Source organism: Ilyonectria robusta (assembly GCF_021365365.1).
Source record: "Ilyonectria robusta strain PMI_751 chromosome Unknown BGZ61scaffold_13, whole genome shotgun sequence".
Taxonomy (NCBI): Eukaryota; Fungi; Ascomycota; class Sordariomycetes; order Hypocreales; family Nectriaceae; genus Ilyonectria; species Ilyonectria robusta.
Window position 1 is genome coordinate 189,992 of NW_025764447.1, and position 13,443 is coordinate 203,434.

Here is a 13,443-nt window from a genome sequence, read left to right on the forward strand (position 1 = left end):
GAACGACTAGCTATAACTGGCTAAAGGGGTTTTTCCCCATCGTACTGCCGAAGTTGAAAGGGGCTGATGATGATCTTGTCTGCTGCAGAGACCTCCGTCGACACATCACCCCCTGATTGGCCTTGGAAGAGTTGACACCTTGGTCCAATCCACTTGCCTCCATTTCTTTTGTGCTAATAAACTTGCCATTTTAATAGTTCTCCATCCAAGATCTCCACTTCCAAACATTGTAAGATACCACTCTCTCAATCGTTCTCTCAGAGGTCCAAGCTAATTTGCTCGTGAACTTGATTTGCCGGTAAGTAAAGCGCGCGACCCTGGTGTATTCGTAAAGAAATCGTCCGATGTATGTGAAAAGGGGATACTTTTCGCTGTAAAAGTACTGAAAGATATAATACCACACTGCCAGCGAGAAAAAGAGGATGAAACCGAGTCCCAGTAGGCCAGTATGGACCTTGCAGATGATCCTGCTCAGATCCCCTAGTAGACCCCATGCGAATCTGGCAAGTTGTCTAGACAACCGAAAGATATTTGCGGCAGTATTTCGAACAAACCGTAAGATATCCTTGGAAATTACCACCCAAAAGTGGACCAGCGGTGTAACAAGGATAGCGCAAGTAAATCCGAAAAACACTTTGTCTCCGAATACAAGGTACGGTGTGAAGATGTGAGCGGCCAGAGCGGAAGATACCGCAGTAATGATTGCGAAGTTCAAGTACCATCTTTTAAGATAGGTTCTTACGTACTTCACAACCTTGAGTCCAATGTAGATGACTGCCGAGCTCGTAAGAGTGAGAGCAATCCAGAGTAGGTGCTTGTTTGACAAAAGGGGGTAAAGAAGAAAAACCAAAACGGCGAGGCAAAGGTACCACCCCCCAAGGTGTTTGGTTCGAAGTGCCAGTGCTGCAAGAAGGGAAATTCCTTCTAAGAGGGCGTAGAAAAATGCAAGTAGCTTAGATGGCCACAAAAACGTATCGCTCAGTTTGTGGAATTCATCCAGGAGAGCAGAGAGCCACGCCTTGACACTCCAGTATCTGGGCACTTCTGGCTCCATATCCTCCCGCACCCGGTTTTCCATGCGCATTTCCTCAGCCATTTTGGCACTCAGTTGGCAGACTTTTTCCAGGAAGATGAAGGAGGTGGTTGACTCTCAGAGGTTGACTTTATTCTGGAGACTCTGCTGTTAGTCTTGGGGAGTGGTTCGCTTTGCTGGGGGGGCGGCCTGAAAAGTCTGCTGTTGTTGCGTTGCTTTTGTTGTTCGTGGTGTGATCCTATTTTCTAGAGCTAGTTTGAAGCAGACTTTATAGAAATTAGACATTGCACGTGAGGAATCATTTGAGTACAGTGGATGAAAAGGTGTTCGTCGAAATCAGTGGCCAGTTCTGATTTCTCCCGCGCTGTTTGGATCTGTTATCAACTATAGACAAAGAGGGTCGCAAGCAGAGGCTCTTAAACTACCGGTCGTTGTTTATACTCCTTTGCGAAGTGTTCACACGTTCTTCTTTGACGACCAGGAACTTCTTAAAATGTGTATGGAAATCAGTGGCAGTTCGCTCCGTATCCATGGAAGACAAAGAAGGCTCACAAGTCGGGGCGCTCGGACCACCAGTATTGGCTCTGGTTTATTGGTTTAGTTCTTAATCTTGCTTTTTTGTGTCTAAGTCTAACATCTTGATGTCAATCTAACTTGTTTATGTCTTGATATCAATTGTACTTGTCGATGTGGTCCTTTTTATTTTCAAGCTCTTAAGTTCTCTTACCCAGCCTTCAGGGCAATCTTTGTCTTGATATGGGTCTGGTTCAGTGTTCTTGTTCCAGCGTTCGATCTAATTTCTTTCACGACATCGGCATCGTCCAGTTTTCTCTCCACAACAAAGAGGGCCCAACATAAGGTGATCTCTAAACACCGAACTATGCTTCGCTCTTGTGTCATTTCGTCTTGATACCCAAAATTTGCTCACTTGGAAGGGGGCGAATGGTTGTAGCTTAGTTTGACTCCGTACCGTCGATATCGACCAGGTGGGGTGTTTGGTGGGGTGTTGGGAGCAGTAATTGAGTGGTCCTGAAGTGCATGTCCATTCATTCTATCTTGATCTCACCTGGCGTCGAAAATTTCCACCTCCTTCGGCTTGGAATAGTCCGGAGTGTCGGGCTCTAGTATAAGTCCGACAAGGTAGGTATATAGTCATAGTCGTCGGAGTCACTGGTGTTCCTAGCAACTTGCCCATCCTTGAAGGAGATAGATATTTCTACCGATCTAGAGAATGATTGGAGAGGAGAACAATTTTACGATACCAAAGTAAGATAAAAACAAATTTGGTAATAATTACTGAGAAGGATGAGACCGTTTCCTAAGGTAGTCTCTTCCCGCCTCCAACATGGCACTAAGGTGATGATACCACGGTTCTCGGCGGGGGGATCGTGTAATATCTGGGTAGGCCCCAGATATTTCGCTCCGGCTAAGTCCAGCACTTCTTCGGTGGCAATTCGATGCATAAAAGTATCGTCCAATTCGAGTCCGGTCTGACTTGAAAAGTTCAGAAACCGGGCTCCGATTAGGATGTATAACCTTGCTTCTTGTAACTTGCCACGGCTTGGGATCGTTTCCGTAGATACTCGACTAATTTGAGATCATTGACAATCTTGTCTTCTTTCTGTTTAGCCAATTTTGTTGGAGCATTCCCATGAAGCACGAGCCGGCTCATCAAATTGATGAAATCCGATGTAAAGTGTGTGATGCTGGAATGGAAGCATTTGAACAACCGATAGGGCAGTTGAGCGCGAGCTTAATTACACCGCCATCCCACATGACTGAGCTTAAATTAATGCAATATACTTATGACACTTTTTTGCAAAATTTCTTCTAGACTTGTGGGCTCGATGCCCACGTCGACGCATCACTGAAAACGTCACGCCCTTGAGATAACACCACGCCCTTTGCACTACATGGCGACACGTGACCATGGGTCGGTACTTAACAGCAACAATCAGCTGTTTATGCATGCTCTCGTATCTCTCTCAATCAACATCGTTGGATTCAGTTCATTCATCACTGATCATCACTCAGCTTCTGTGAATTCTGGCTGTGCAGTAGCTAACGCCAAGACTGACTACTGATTGCACCAAACTCCAACAGACCTCTCCTGTCGTCAAAATGGCTGCCAAGGAAGTCCCCATGGATGAGGCGAACAAGTCCAGCGGTGCGCCATTTGTCTCTTGAAGGAATTAGAAAGCGACAGGGACTAATAGACGCTTGAATAGCCGATCAATCTGGAAAGGCGAACGGCTCCGCCCATGCTAACGGAACCGCGAACGGCTCGGCCGCAGAAAACCCTGGCGGGGAATCAGATGACGACCCTGACGAACATGTCATTGATGCCAGTGCTGTCGCTGGTGAAGGTGGTGCCAAGAAGAAGAAGAACAAAAAGAAGAACAAGAAGAAGAAGAGAAAGGGTCTGACTGTGCAGACCGATCCTCCCTCCGTCCTCATGTCCCAACTGTTTCCAAACAACAGCTACCCCAAGGGCGAAGAGGTTGAATACCAGAACGAGAATGCATATCGCACCACCGACGAAGAGAAGCGCCATTTGGATAACATCAACAGCGACTTCCTCTCCGATTACCGCCAGGCCGCTGAAACGCATCGCCAGGTTCGTCAGTGGGCACAGAAGAATATCAAGCCAGGCCAAACCCTCACTGAAATTGCCAACGGCATCGAGGATAGTGTACGTCGTCTAGTCGGACACGATGGCTTATCCGAAGGCGACGCGATTGTCGCCGGAATGGGATTCCCAACTGGCTTGAACCTCGACGAAATTGCCGCACATTTCAGCCCAAATGCCGGTAACAAAACGGTGCTTCAGCAAAACAACGTCATGAAGGTTGACATTGGCGTCCACGTGAATGGTCGCATCGTGGACAGCGCCTTCACCATGGCGTTTGATCCTACATATGACAACCTGCTCGCAGCCGTAAAGGACGCGACAAATACTGGTGTCCGCGAAGCCGGGATTGATGTTCGCCTCGGCGAGTTAGGTGGCCTCATCCAGGAGGCTATGGAAAGCTACGAGTGCGAGATCAACGGAACTACACATCCGATCAAGCCGATTCGCGGCCTAGCCGGGCATACCATCTTACCGTACAGCATCCATGGCACAAAGAGCGTCCCCCTTATAAAGACGGACGACATGACCAAGATGGAAGAGGGCGATGTCTTTGCCATTGAAACATTTGGCAGCACTGGCACCGGCCGGGTTTGGGACGAGGGTGAAACCTCGCATTACGCCCTCCGCAAGGATGCGCCCAAGATGGACTTGCGTCTGTCTTCGGCCAGATCCCTGTTGAACACGATCCAGAAGAATTTCAGCACCATTCCGTTCTGTCGACGCTATTTGGACAGAATTGGACAGGAGAAGTATCTGCTTGGTGTATGCCATCCCAGTCAGAAAACATGGATATTAGTGACTAACAATTGGGTAGCTCCACAATCTCGTGAAATCCGGCATTGTTGAAGATTATCCTCCTTTGGTTGATAAGAAAGGGTCATACACGGCCCAATTTGAACATGTAAGTGCCTGTCTTGGTAGCCTTGGAATATCCCGTATTAATGAAGAATACCAGACGATCTTGCTCAGACCTACTGTGAAGGAGGTCATCAGTCGTGGAGACGACTACTGAGTAGGCTAGGACTTTTTGAGCGGTCATGGCATATCAAGAGCTCGGGGATCGTGGTTTCCCGTGCTATACAGATTGAAACATATCTGGCACCCACGAGTCAATGAAGTATTCTCTTCGCCTCCTTCCAGAGAAGGAACCTCACTGTCATTACATTCTTTCTAAACACACAAGATTGTTAAGTATTCTCTACGACTCATTTCAGCGGAGCAACCACACCGTCATTACATAGTTATCTACTCAGACTCGCTTGCAGAATGCAGACTCTGAGAATCTTATTCGTGTATTGTCACTACCCCGAGACCCTCTGTGCTTGTGAATGCTATGGAATCTCTTGGGTGGCATGATAAACATTTCTCTGACGAGACCCGACATAGCAAGTCAATTACATAACACCAGCTCCTCGCCACAACGGAGAAAGGTAGTAGGATTGATGAACCTGTTGATAACTTCTTGCTTAGGTTTAAGATAGAGATATCTCGGACATATTAAACCTTGAAATATGTGCTGCCCATACCTCCGAAGTGCCAGAGCATGCAGTTAGTTCAGGCCTTGAGTGAAACAGGTCCTGGCTAGGGCGTTCTCTCTCCAATACCAAACCGCTGACATAGTAGCACCGGGGCCGATAATGAGGCTGCTTAAAGCGATGATGGTTGAAGCATTGCCAACGTTGACTGCTGTCCTGCCCATTCGCTTTAAATCCCAAACAGCCATGCACAGCCAAGCGTAGGTGGCAATGTGGAAGCCCCAGAAGTCTGCCAAGAAGAGAGCGATAAGACCTTGGCCAAATGACTTTGATTGTCCAGTAAAGTCAGGCCAGAAGACTGACGCCAAGCTGATATTGGGGGACAACGTGATCTTGGCAACGCAGTAGACATGTAGCACTAGACCAAGCACACCAGTAACAACGTAAACCATGTTGAGATGTGGAACGTCAGGGAAAAGCTGGTTGGCTTTCTTGGGGGTCTGAACGAGGCTATGTCTCCTGGTATAAAGGTGCCCAAGAATCCCGCACATGAGCGGGACAAGCATTGGGGACACTTGCCAAAGAGACTCAAGGTTTTGTACTGTGTTGGGGCTATTCCACGGTATGAACATGAGAATTGTTGGAAGCGTGTAGCCGATCAGAACGGCCGGTAGGAGTGATGAAGCAAATTGAATCTGAACTTCTCGGTTGAGTGGCCACCAGTACGTTTCCGCCTCAGAAATGTACGTATAGACGGCGTAGTAGATTGGCATGTAGATGCCAATGCCGGCCGACTGGAAAAGTGTGAACCAGATCGTAATTCTGAAAGCAAGTAAGCCAATAAGTTGAGCCATGAGCAAAGAAGGATACCCACAGTGATACTGGCGTCAGCATGTTGCGTTTGCGATATGCTTCAACAGTCCACACCGCAATGGGTTGGATGAGCATTCCCAGGAAATACAATTGCAAGACCCTGAAGTCCTGATCCCAATTATTCAAACCTGGCATGAATACTGCTGCCAAGAACACCAAATAGTCATCGATTGGCTTGATACCAATATAGTTGCGCTTGAGGGTGAAAGCCGGATCGAACGTGAACCCCCCAGTCTTCAGCACAGCCTCCAAATGATCTCCAAGGCCGTAATGGGCAGACCAGACCCACATGCCATAGTAAACGATGGCGGCAATTAGCAAGTAGAATCCCATAAAGTACCACTTCTTGACACCTCGGGGCTGTGGGCTGCTTAGAAGCTCGTCTTTGTAAGGCACGAGTCTCGAGACAGGGCTCAATTTCGGATTGTCCAGCTTTTCAGCGAGCGGCATGTTGCGGGAGAAATTAAAGGTGACGTCCTCCTTGTCAGTCATCGGCAACAGATAGAAGGCCGCGAGCTGATGGAACGGCGTGTCGATTGACTCAGTTCGCTGTTGTTCGTGCGAGTGTTCTTTGAGGGTGGTCGCCCGTTCCTGGCGAACCTTTTGAGTCGTAGCAAACACATGTTCAATCTGTTCCAGTGTTGGCTTGCCGCCTCGAGATTTCGCAAGCACTTTACGAAGGGCGTTGACAAGAACTGCTGCTGATTCGAAACAAGCATTGCCACCATGACCACCGATTGGATGGAACTGCGGATTGTCAGCGTTGCCTGGTGTCTACAGAGCATGGTATGCGTACCTTGTGTGCGGCGTCACCTATGGTGATGATACGCTTGAAATACCACTGTCGAAAGACGTATTCCTGCAAAGGCACCAAAGCCGTCGTAACCCTACGATCTATAAGTTCCTTGAACTTGAGATTCGGCGTGATGTTGTCATTTTCTCGCTGCGCGAGTAGCTTCTCCTCGTCTTGTTTAGTGTAGGTTGGAATGTCGTCGCCGTAGGCTCGCCGCGCCAGCTTGAAGAAATAGAACCAGTAGACGCGACCCTCCGGACCACCGTTGACGATGTAAGACTCATGCTTCTTAAACACCGAGTTCGACGCACCGGGCTCAATGCCCTTGCAATTGTTGGAAATTCCGAAAACACATCCATAATCGCAAGGGACCGCTGAAACAGGTTAATACAGATCGGTATGAGAGATGCCTGAACTCACAAACGGGCTCATCGGATGGAATCCACCCAGGCGAAATTTCATTCGCAATCCTCAACATTTCTCCTCTCACAGAGCTGTGGATTCCATCGGCCCCAATGAGGATGTCGCCTTTGTAGGAAGAGCCGTCAGAAGTCTTCACCACCACGCCGTCATCAGTCATGTCGACCTTTTGGACGTGTTTCTTTGTGAGAATTTTGGTTTTGTCACGGATGTTGTCGTATAGCACTTGAAGCACCATTTGACGATCCAAGAATGCGATTGGATAACCGTGCCTAGAGAGTTTAGATTTTATGTCGTCTCGATCCCATGTAGTAGCCTTACCTCTCCCTCATCGACTGGTCCATGCCTCGGAATTCGCAAATTATGTTGCCCGTCTCATCACGAAAGTGGAATGAGTCCAAAGGGGGACATAGATCCAGAACCTTCTGGTACAAGCCGAGTTGGTCTAATATCCGGTTCCCATGTGGCAATATGCCAATACTTGCGCCCACCTGGGGCGCAATATCCGGATATGACTCGAGCACGACGAAATCGATATCGTACAGCTGCAGCATGTTGGCCACGGTAAGACCGGTGATGCTGCCGCCTCCAATCACAACCTTGAAATCGCTTTTGGCGTCCATTTTGTTTGTAGCTGTTGCGAATGAATGTCTGAGTAAGAAACACAGATCAAGGAGTAACAGTTACGCAACTAAAGTAGGACGTGTTGGCTTATATTTCCAACTCGAATCGGAAAGTTAGATCGGGAATGCTTAATCGAGTCAATCCGCAGCCTCACGCCTCAAAGGCTCGATGGGGATAGCCGCAAAAGCCAGCTCGGATAACCCCGAATCGGTTCGGAGTTCCACCGACAGATAAATTGACTTGGTAACCATCCGGGTTCCTACTAGGGCTCCGAGGGCCGGCCTCACGCCTCGAAGGGCCTATGGGGTGGCCTCAACAGCCCGGTCGGATGACCCGAATCGGTTTGAAGTTGTACGCATAGATGAAAGGATTTGATAACCATTCGGGTTCCGACAAGAGCTGCAAGGGTCGGCATACGCCTCGAAGGACCGGTGAGGATGGATTCGGGTTTCGACTGATGTTACGTTGTACAAGAGGGGCCTCAGAATCGACACCACCCCGGTGTGATTCCTTCTTCCTTCACACGAATCCAAGGGGAGCCGCTTTTGAGGCCCCCCTTGTACAACGGTAAGGATATCCGAAGTAACAACCCGAAGAACCGGAATTGCGGCCCGACCGATTATGCACTAGTGCGCTGGCCTTGAACGCGCCAATTCGTAGCTTCACGAGTAGTCATTCAATTTACAGGTGCTGTGCTATTCGGAATGCTGTAATTTAGTTCGGCAATTGCAGGGAGGTCGTGCTTAACTGTGCCACCGTTGGCTGATCGGAAATCCTCAACACATTGGGCTAGGATCTGGAGACGTGGCCGACAGTTCAGGCTCTCGGTCTGGCGTTTCACTGTTTCAGGCTCCCGGTCCGACTTAACCGGTGTGATACAAACCGATCTTCCGAGAGAGAAGCAGCCCTAGGCAAAGAAATTGCTCCTTTAATCTATAAACAAGAGAACGATTCGAAGCAGGGGAATTGTCGGTCTTTTTTGAGGCGCGTATCATAACAAATTCTTTTCTGCGGATCCTCCATTGGTCTGAAATCATACCTTCGCGCCGTCTCGATATTTCTTTAGATAATCACCAGTTTTCACCATGGACACCTTCCAGCGAAAAGAGCTCGTCACACAGCGTTCGCTCAAGTACAGATACTTCGTGTCACCTTCGGGTGAATCTACCAAGCAGCATCCCGCCTTGTTTTTTATTCACGGCTTTCCCGATTCGGCGCATCTATGGTCAAGTGTGATCGCCTCACTTTGCGACCTACCAAACAAAATAATTATTCCTGATTGCTTGGGATATGCGGGTACCGACAAACCAGAAGACACAAATCTGTATGCGTACAAAGGTCAAGCCGACGACCTTGTAGATATCCTCAATAACGAGGACGCTAAATCCACAATCATCATCGGACACGATTGGGGTAGCGCACTCGCCCAGCGCACCTATCTTCACCACCGAGAACTATTCAGCGGCGTGGTCCTCCTCAATACCGGGTACATGGTGCCATCAAATCAACCATTCGACCTGACCTCCATAAATGAGTTCACGGAAAAGGCCTTGGGCTATCCACAGTTTTCGTATTGGGAGTTCTTCACGGCACCCGATGCTGCCAAGATAGTAGACGAGAATCTGGACAAAATGTGGCAGGTGTTGCACGGCGATAAAGAAGATTGGATGAAGAAGTTGTTCTGTGTTCCAAACGCTATGCGCGAGTATTTACTCGGCAGCAAGGAAGTGCCGTTGAAATCATACGCCCGCCAGCCAGAATGGAAAGACAAGTTTATGCAGCAATTCAGCACAGATGGTTTTGGCTCAACTTTGCAGATGTACAAAGCTACTGCTTCCAACATACAGACCATATCGGACTCGGCTATTCCTAAGGAGAGCTTAGCGATCGAGGTGCCAATACTGTTTTTCATTTGCACTAAAGATGCCGTCTGTGTGCCAGAAATGATGAGTCCAGCGAAGGATCAAGGTCTCGTGCCTAATTTAAAGGAAGTTGTTCTTGAGTGTGCACATTGGTCGCCGATGGAGAAGCCGGATGAAATCGCATCACACATTAGAGACTTTGTGATCAAGGCTTGTATTTAATTAAAATCTTTCCTACCTGAATCTCAATCAAAGCATACATTCATCTTGCACACCTATTCTGTAAAGGCGAGCTTATAAATTTGTTTGAATAACATTGATACAATCCAAGATACATGTCAATAAATTGGAGACCTTCTTGACCTTGCACATTGTACAGCGAACTCTTACAATTTTAAGCACATTTATTTGCGAAGATGAAGATCCAGATTCTCTTCAAGGGGTTCTATTCCATTATGACTATAATAGCTACGCGGCCATGTTGATAAGGACCGTCTTTGGCTCGGTAAATAGCCTCAGCGCATACTCACCGAATTCCCGCCCAACCCCACTCTGCTTCTTGCCCCCGAAAGGCACTTGCATGTTTTGCAGGCTGACACAGTTGATGCCAACGACTCCCGATTCCAGTGCTGAAGACATACGCAGGGCTCGCGTGATGTCCCGGGTGAAGACTCCAGACATCAGCCCGTACTCGGTGTCGTTGGCCAGCTTCAAAACCTCTTCCTCCGTCTCGAAAGTCTTGATGATGCTGACCGGGCCAAAGATCTCGTTGCGGTAGATTTCGGCATCATCCTTTGGGTTCAAAAATACCGTGGGCTCCATGTAACACCCGGTATCGCCATGCTGAACACCGCCGACAACCAGCTCAGCCTCAGATCTTCCTCGCTCCACCATCTGTTTTACCCGCTCAAGCTGTCCCTCGTCAACCATAGGCCCCAATCGAACATCTGGATCTTGAGGATCTCCCAAGTCATTCGCAGCTGCCTTCATCCTTTTCTTGTATTCGTTGATGAATTGATCTGCGATGCCCTTCTGGACATACACTCTTGTGGCAGCGACACAAAGCTGCCCACTTCGTGTCAAGACTGCGTTTATTGTCCACGTAAGTGCGTTTTCGAGGTTGGCGTCGTCGAAAATGACTGCCGGACTCTTTCCTCCCAGCTCAAGTGTGACTCGTTTCAAGTTACTTCTGGCAGCAGCCTCTTGGATCCTTCTGCCCGTTGCGATTGAGCCAGTAAAGCTGATTTTGCGGATCCTCATATGCTCGGCAAGCAAAGCACCAGTAGATCCGGGTCCTGTAATAACTTGTATGACTCCAGGAGGAAAGCCGGCCTTTTCAAATAGGGATGCGACAGCCAAGGATCCCAGTGGTGTTTTCTCACTGGGCTTCACAATCATGACGTTTCCAGTCGCCAGTGCCGGTGCAGCCTTGAGAAAGAAGCATGCCAAGGGTGCATTAAAAGGGTTGATGGCAGCACAGACACCAAGCGGTTCATGCCGAACCAACTTTACAAATCCTGATACCGGGTGGTCAGTTACCAATAACAGCTATTGCCAATATTCACTCACCATCATCAGCGGGGAAGTAATCGCCTTTCTGCTTGTCCGTCCACCCTGCGTAATACAGGACACAGTTTCTGATATAACTTCGCTCACGAACTGGGGCCAACGAAACTGGGATCCCAGATGTGAGTGAGTCAAGTGTTAAAATTGACATAAGCTCCTCCTCAAGCAGCGAGGCTAATTTTAGTAGGCACTCAGTCCGCTGGATGGCTGTAAATCGACTCCATGGTCCATGGAATGCCTCCTCAGCGTGCTTAACGGCCGCCTCGACATCTGCAGGCCCAGCGATGGGGATTTTATCGCAGACGATGGTGTTATCCTTGGGGTTTTTGAGGCTATAGGTTTCGTCGTTCTGCGCTGTGACGTATTGTCCGTTCAAGAACAACTTGGTGTAAGATTTCGGGTCCAGGCCAGTACAAGCCATTGCTAAGTCGTTCAATCTTATTTCCGGCTAAACAGGAAGCTGGTCAGGTCAAAGCGCCTAATAATGATTGCAACACTCTACTGACGTGTGTTTCTCATTAGACATTTAAATTCCGTTTGCTAGACTTGTTTGGTTACCGAGGTCGACTAGCACCCCGGCCCGGGCCGAAAGTTGTACAATTTCGAGTCTTGGACAAACGCAACATGTCGGTTCGGATATGCATTGCCTGTAGATCTCGTTTCAACTCCAGACTAGTCGTATTCAGGCTTCGGGAGAGCTTCCGGACCCGTCTACCGCTTCGCAACCCCACGTCGGTGACGGCCGGGCGTGTGGAGCCTCTACCTCTACGGCAATTGACGAGAGCTCGGCCAACGCCGACAAGGCTTGGTTACCGTAATAAATGCCGGCGAGTTGCTGCTACAGGACTGAATTTCTCAAATCACAAGCTATTCGATCAACCAATAATGGAAAACCTAATGGATGTCTGGGCCTTGACAGAATGGGATAAGCCTCTCCAGAAGATCCGCCAGCCCATTCCAACACCACAGGGAACAGATGTTCTAATTAAAGTCACCCACGCTGGCGTTTGCCATTCAGACCTGCATACGGCCGAGGGTTTCTATGATATTGGAGGAGGACAGCGGTTTTACGTCAAAGACCGCGGCATTCAATTACCTATCGCCTTGGGACACGAAATACTCGGAGAAGTCGCTGCTGTTGGGCCCGGTGCAGGGTCCATCCCGGTAGGGTCGCGTCAGATCGTGTACCCGTGGCTTGGTTGTGGTTCATGTACACGCTGCAGCCAGGAAGAAGACAACTTGTGCGCCGGGCAGAAAGGACTTGGAACACTCCGAAATGGCGGCTTCGGCGAGTATGTCGTGGTACCACATCCAAAGTACCTTGTCGACCTAGGCAACCTTGATCCTGCGGTGGCATGTACATTTGGCTGTTCTGGAATCACAACTCTCAGTGCAGTCAGTAAGGTTATGCCCCTGCCGTCGGATGAGCCGGTCCTCCTCATCGGCGCGGGAGGTCTAGGCCTCGCTGCGATCTCAGTGCTGAAATCGTGGGGGCACAAGTTCATTGTCACTGCAGACATAAACGACGAGAAGCTAGCTGCTGCTTCTGCTGCTGGTGCAACAAGGACCGTCAACACCTCTGGCCCTTCAGCATCCAAGGACATTCTTGCGGCAACAAACGGGCCAGTCATTGCCGTGATTGACTTTGTGAACAGTTCAAGCACTGCCAGCCTAGTGAATAGTCTAGTTGCTAAGGGAGCCAAGTGGGTGCAGGTTGGAGTCATGGGAGGCTCAATTGAGATGTCACTTGTGGGGAACATTTTCAAAGGCCTAACCATTTATTCAAACATTACCGGGAATTTGGACGAGTTTCGAAGACTTGTACAAATGGCAAAGGAAGGAAAGTTAAGCCCGGTACCGATCCAAGAGATGGCGTGGGACTCGGTGAATGAAGCAATGGACCTGCTCAAGGCGGGGAGGGTTTCAGGGCGAATTGTGCTTGTAAAGTAATTCGATCAATGCAAGTAGCCGAAATGAGTAGCCGTAAATATATTTCATGCACGGGAAACTCGCTTTGGAGGACCAGCAACTGCGGGCATGTTGACCGTAATTGGTTGGGTTGGTAAAGGTGTACATGACATATCAACAGACCTCAGTAAAAAATCGAGAAGCGCACCATAGAAACTTAGTTATCTCGTCCAAGTTGTTACCTGTATAAAAAGAAA

General features: G+C 48.8%; 6 protein-coding genes across 6 annotated transcripts; 3 read left to right on the forward strand and 3 right to left on the reverse strand.

Moving 5' to 3' along the window:
* Positions 1-190: 190 nt before the first annotated feature.
* On the reverse strand, positions 191-1,096 carry BGZ61DRAFT_533798 (uncharacterized protein; the record flags this gene model as incomplete). The annotated part of the gene is made up of 1 exon (XM_046254056.1): positions 191-1,096. One exon carries the CDS (start codon positions 1,094-1,096, stop codon positions 191-193), a length of 906 nt encoding a protein of 301 aa, XP_046102626.1.
* Positions 1,097-3,020: 1,924 nt separating this feature from the next.
* Positions 3,021-4,969, forward strand: BGZ61DRAFT_392857 (peptidase M24, structural domain-containing protein). The gene is made up of 4 exons (XM_046242859.1): positions 3,021-3,200; positions 3,262-4,427; positions 4,480-4,566; positions 4,621-4,969. Exons 1-4 carry the CDS (start codon positions 3,155-3,157, stop codon positions 4,675-4,677), a joined length of 1,356 nt encoding a protein of 451 aa, XP_046102627.1. The 5' UTR covers positions 3,021-3,154; the 3' UTR covers positions 4,678-4,969.
* Positions 4,970-5,214: 245 nt separating this feature from the next.
* Positions 5,215-7,849, reverse strand: BGZ61DRAFT_533800 (FAD-binding domain-containing protein; the record flags this gene model as incomplete). The annotated part of the gene is made up of 5 exons (XM_046254057.1): positions 5,215-5,962; positions 6,015-6,760; positions 6,810-7,180; positions 7,227-7,498; positions 7,548-7,849. 5 exons carry the CDS (start codon positions 7,847-7,849, stop codon positions 5,215-5,217), a joined length of 2,439 nt encoding a protein of 812 aa, XP_046102628.1.
* Positions 7,850-8,935: 1,086 nt separating this feature from the next.
* Positions 8,936-9,934, forward strand: BGZ61DRAFT_533801 (epoxide hydrolase; the record flags this gene model as incomplete). Its single annotated transcript, XM_046254058.1, has 1 exon — positions 8,936-9,934. One exon carries the CDS (start codon positions 8,936-8,938, stop codon positions 9,932-9,934), a length of 999 nt encoding a protein of 332 aa, XP_046102629.1.
* A 246-nt stretch (positions 9,935-10,180) lies between these two features.
* BGZ61DRAFT_494982 (aldehyde dehydrogenase mitochondrial precursor) lies at positions 10,181-11,699 on the reverse strand (the record flags this gene model as incomplete). The annotated part of the gene is made up of 3 exons (XM_046250818.1): positions 10,181-10,777; positions 10,886-11,229; positions 11,282-11,699. 3 exons carry the CDS (start codon positions 11,697-11,699, stop codon positions 10,181-10,183), a joined length of 1,359 nt encoding a protein of 452 aa, XP_046102630.1.
* A 464-nt stretch (positions 11,700-12,163) lies between these two features.
* BGZ61DRAFT_533803 (alcohol dehydrogenase) lies at positions 12,164-13,228 on the forward strand (the record flags this gene model as incomplete). The annotated part of the gene is made up of 1 exon (XM_046254059.1): positions 12,164-13,228. One exon carries the CDS (start codon positions 12,164-12,166, stop codon positions 13,226-13,228), a length of 1,065 nt encoding a protein of 354 aa, XP_046102631.1.
* Positions 13,229-13,443: the final 215 nt, after the last annotated feature.

Excerpts from the sequence above, each read along its gene's own strand:
- BGZ61DRAFT_392857 (XM_046242859.1), top strand. The coding sequence starts at position 3,155 with ATGGCTGCCAAGGAAGTCCCCATGGATGAGGCGAACAAGTCCAGCG. Across the intron at positions 4,428-4,479 it reads AGGAGAAGTATCTGCTTGGT|CTCCACAATCTCGTGAAATC; the intron begins GTATGCCATCCC and ends ACAATTGGGTAG. Across the intron at positions 4,567-4,620 it reads ACACGGCCCAATTTGAACAT|ACGATCTTGCTCAGACCTAC; the intron begins GTAAGTGCCTGT and ends GAAGAATACCAG.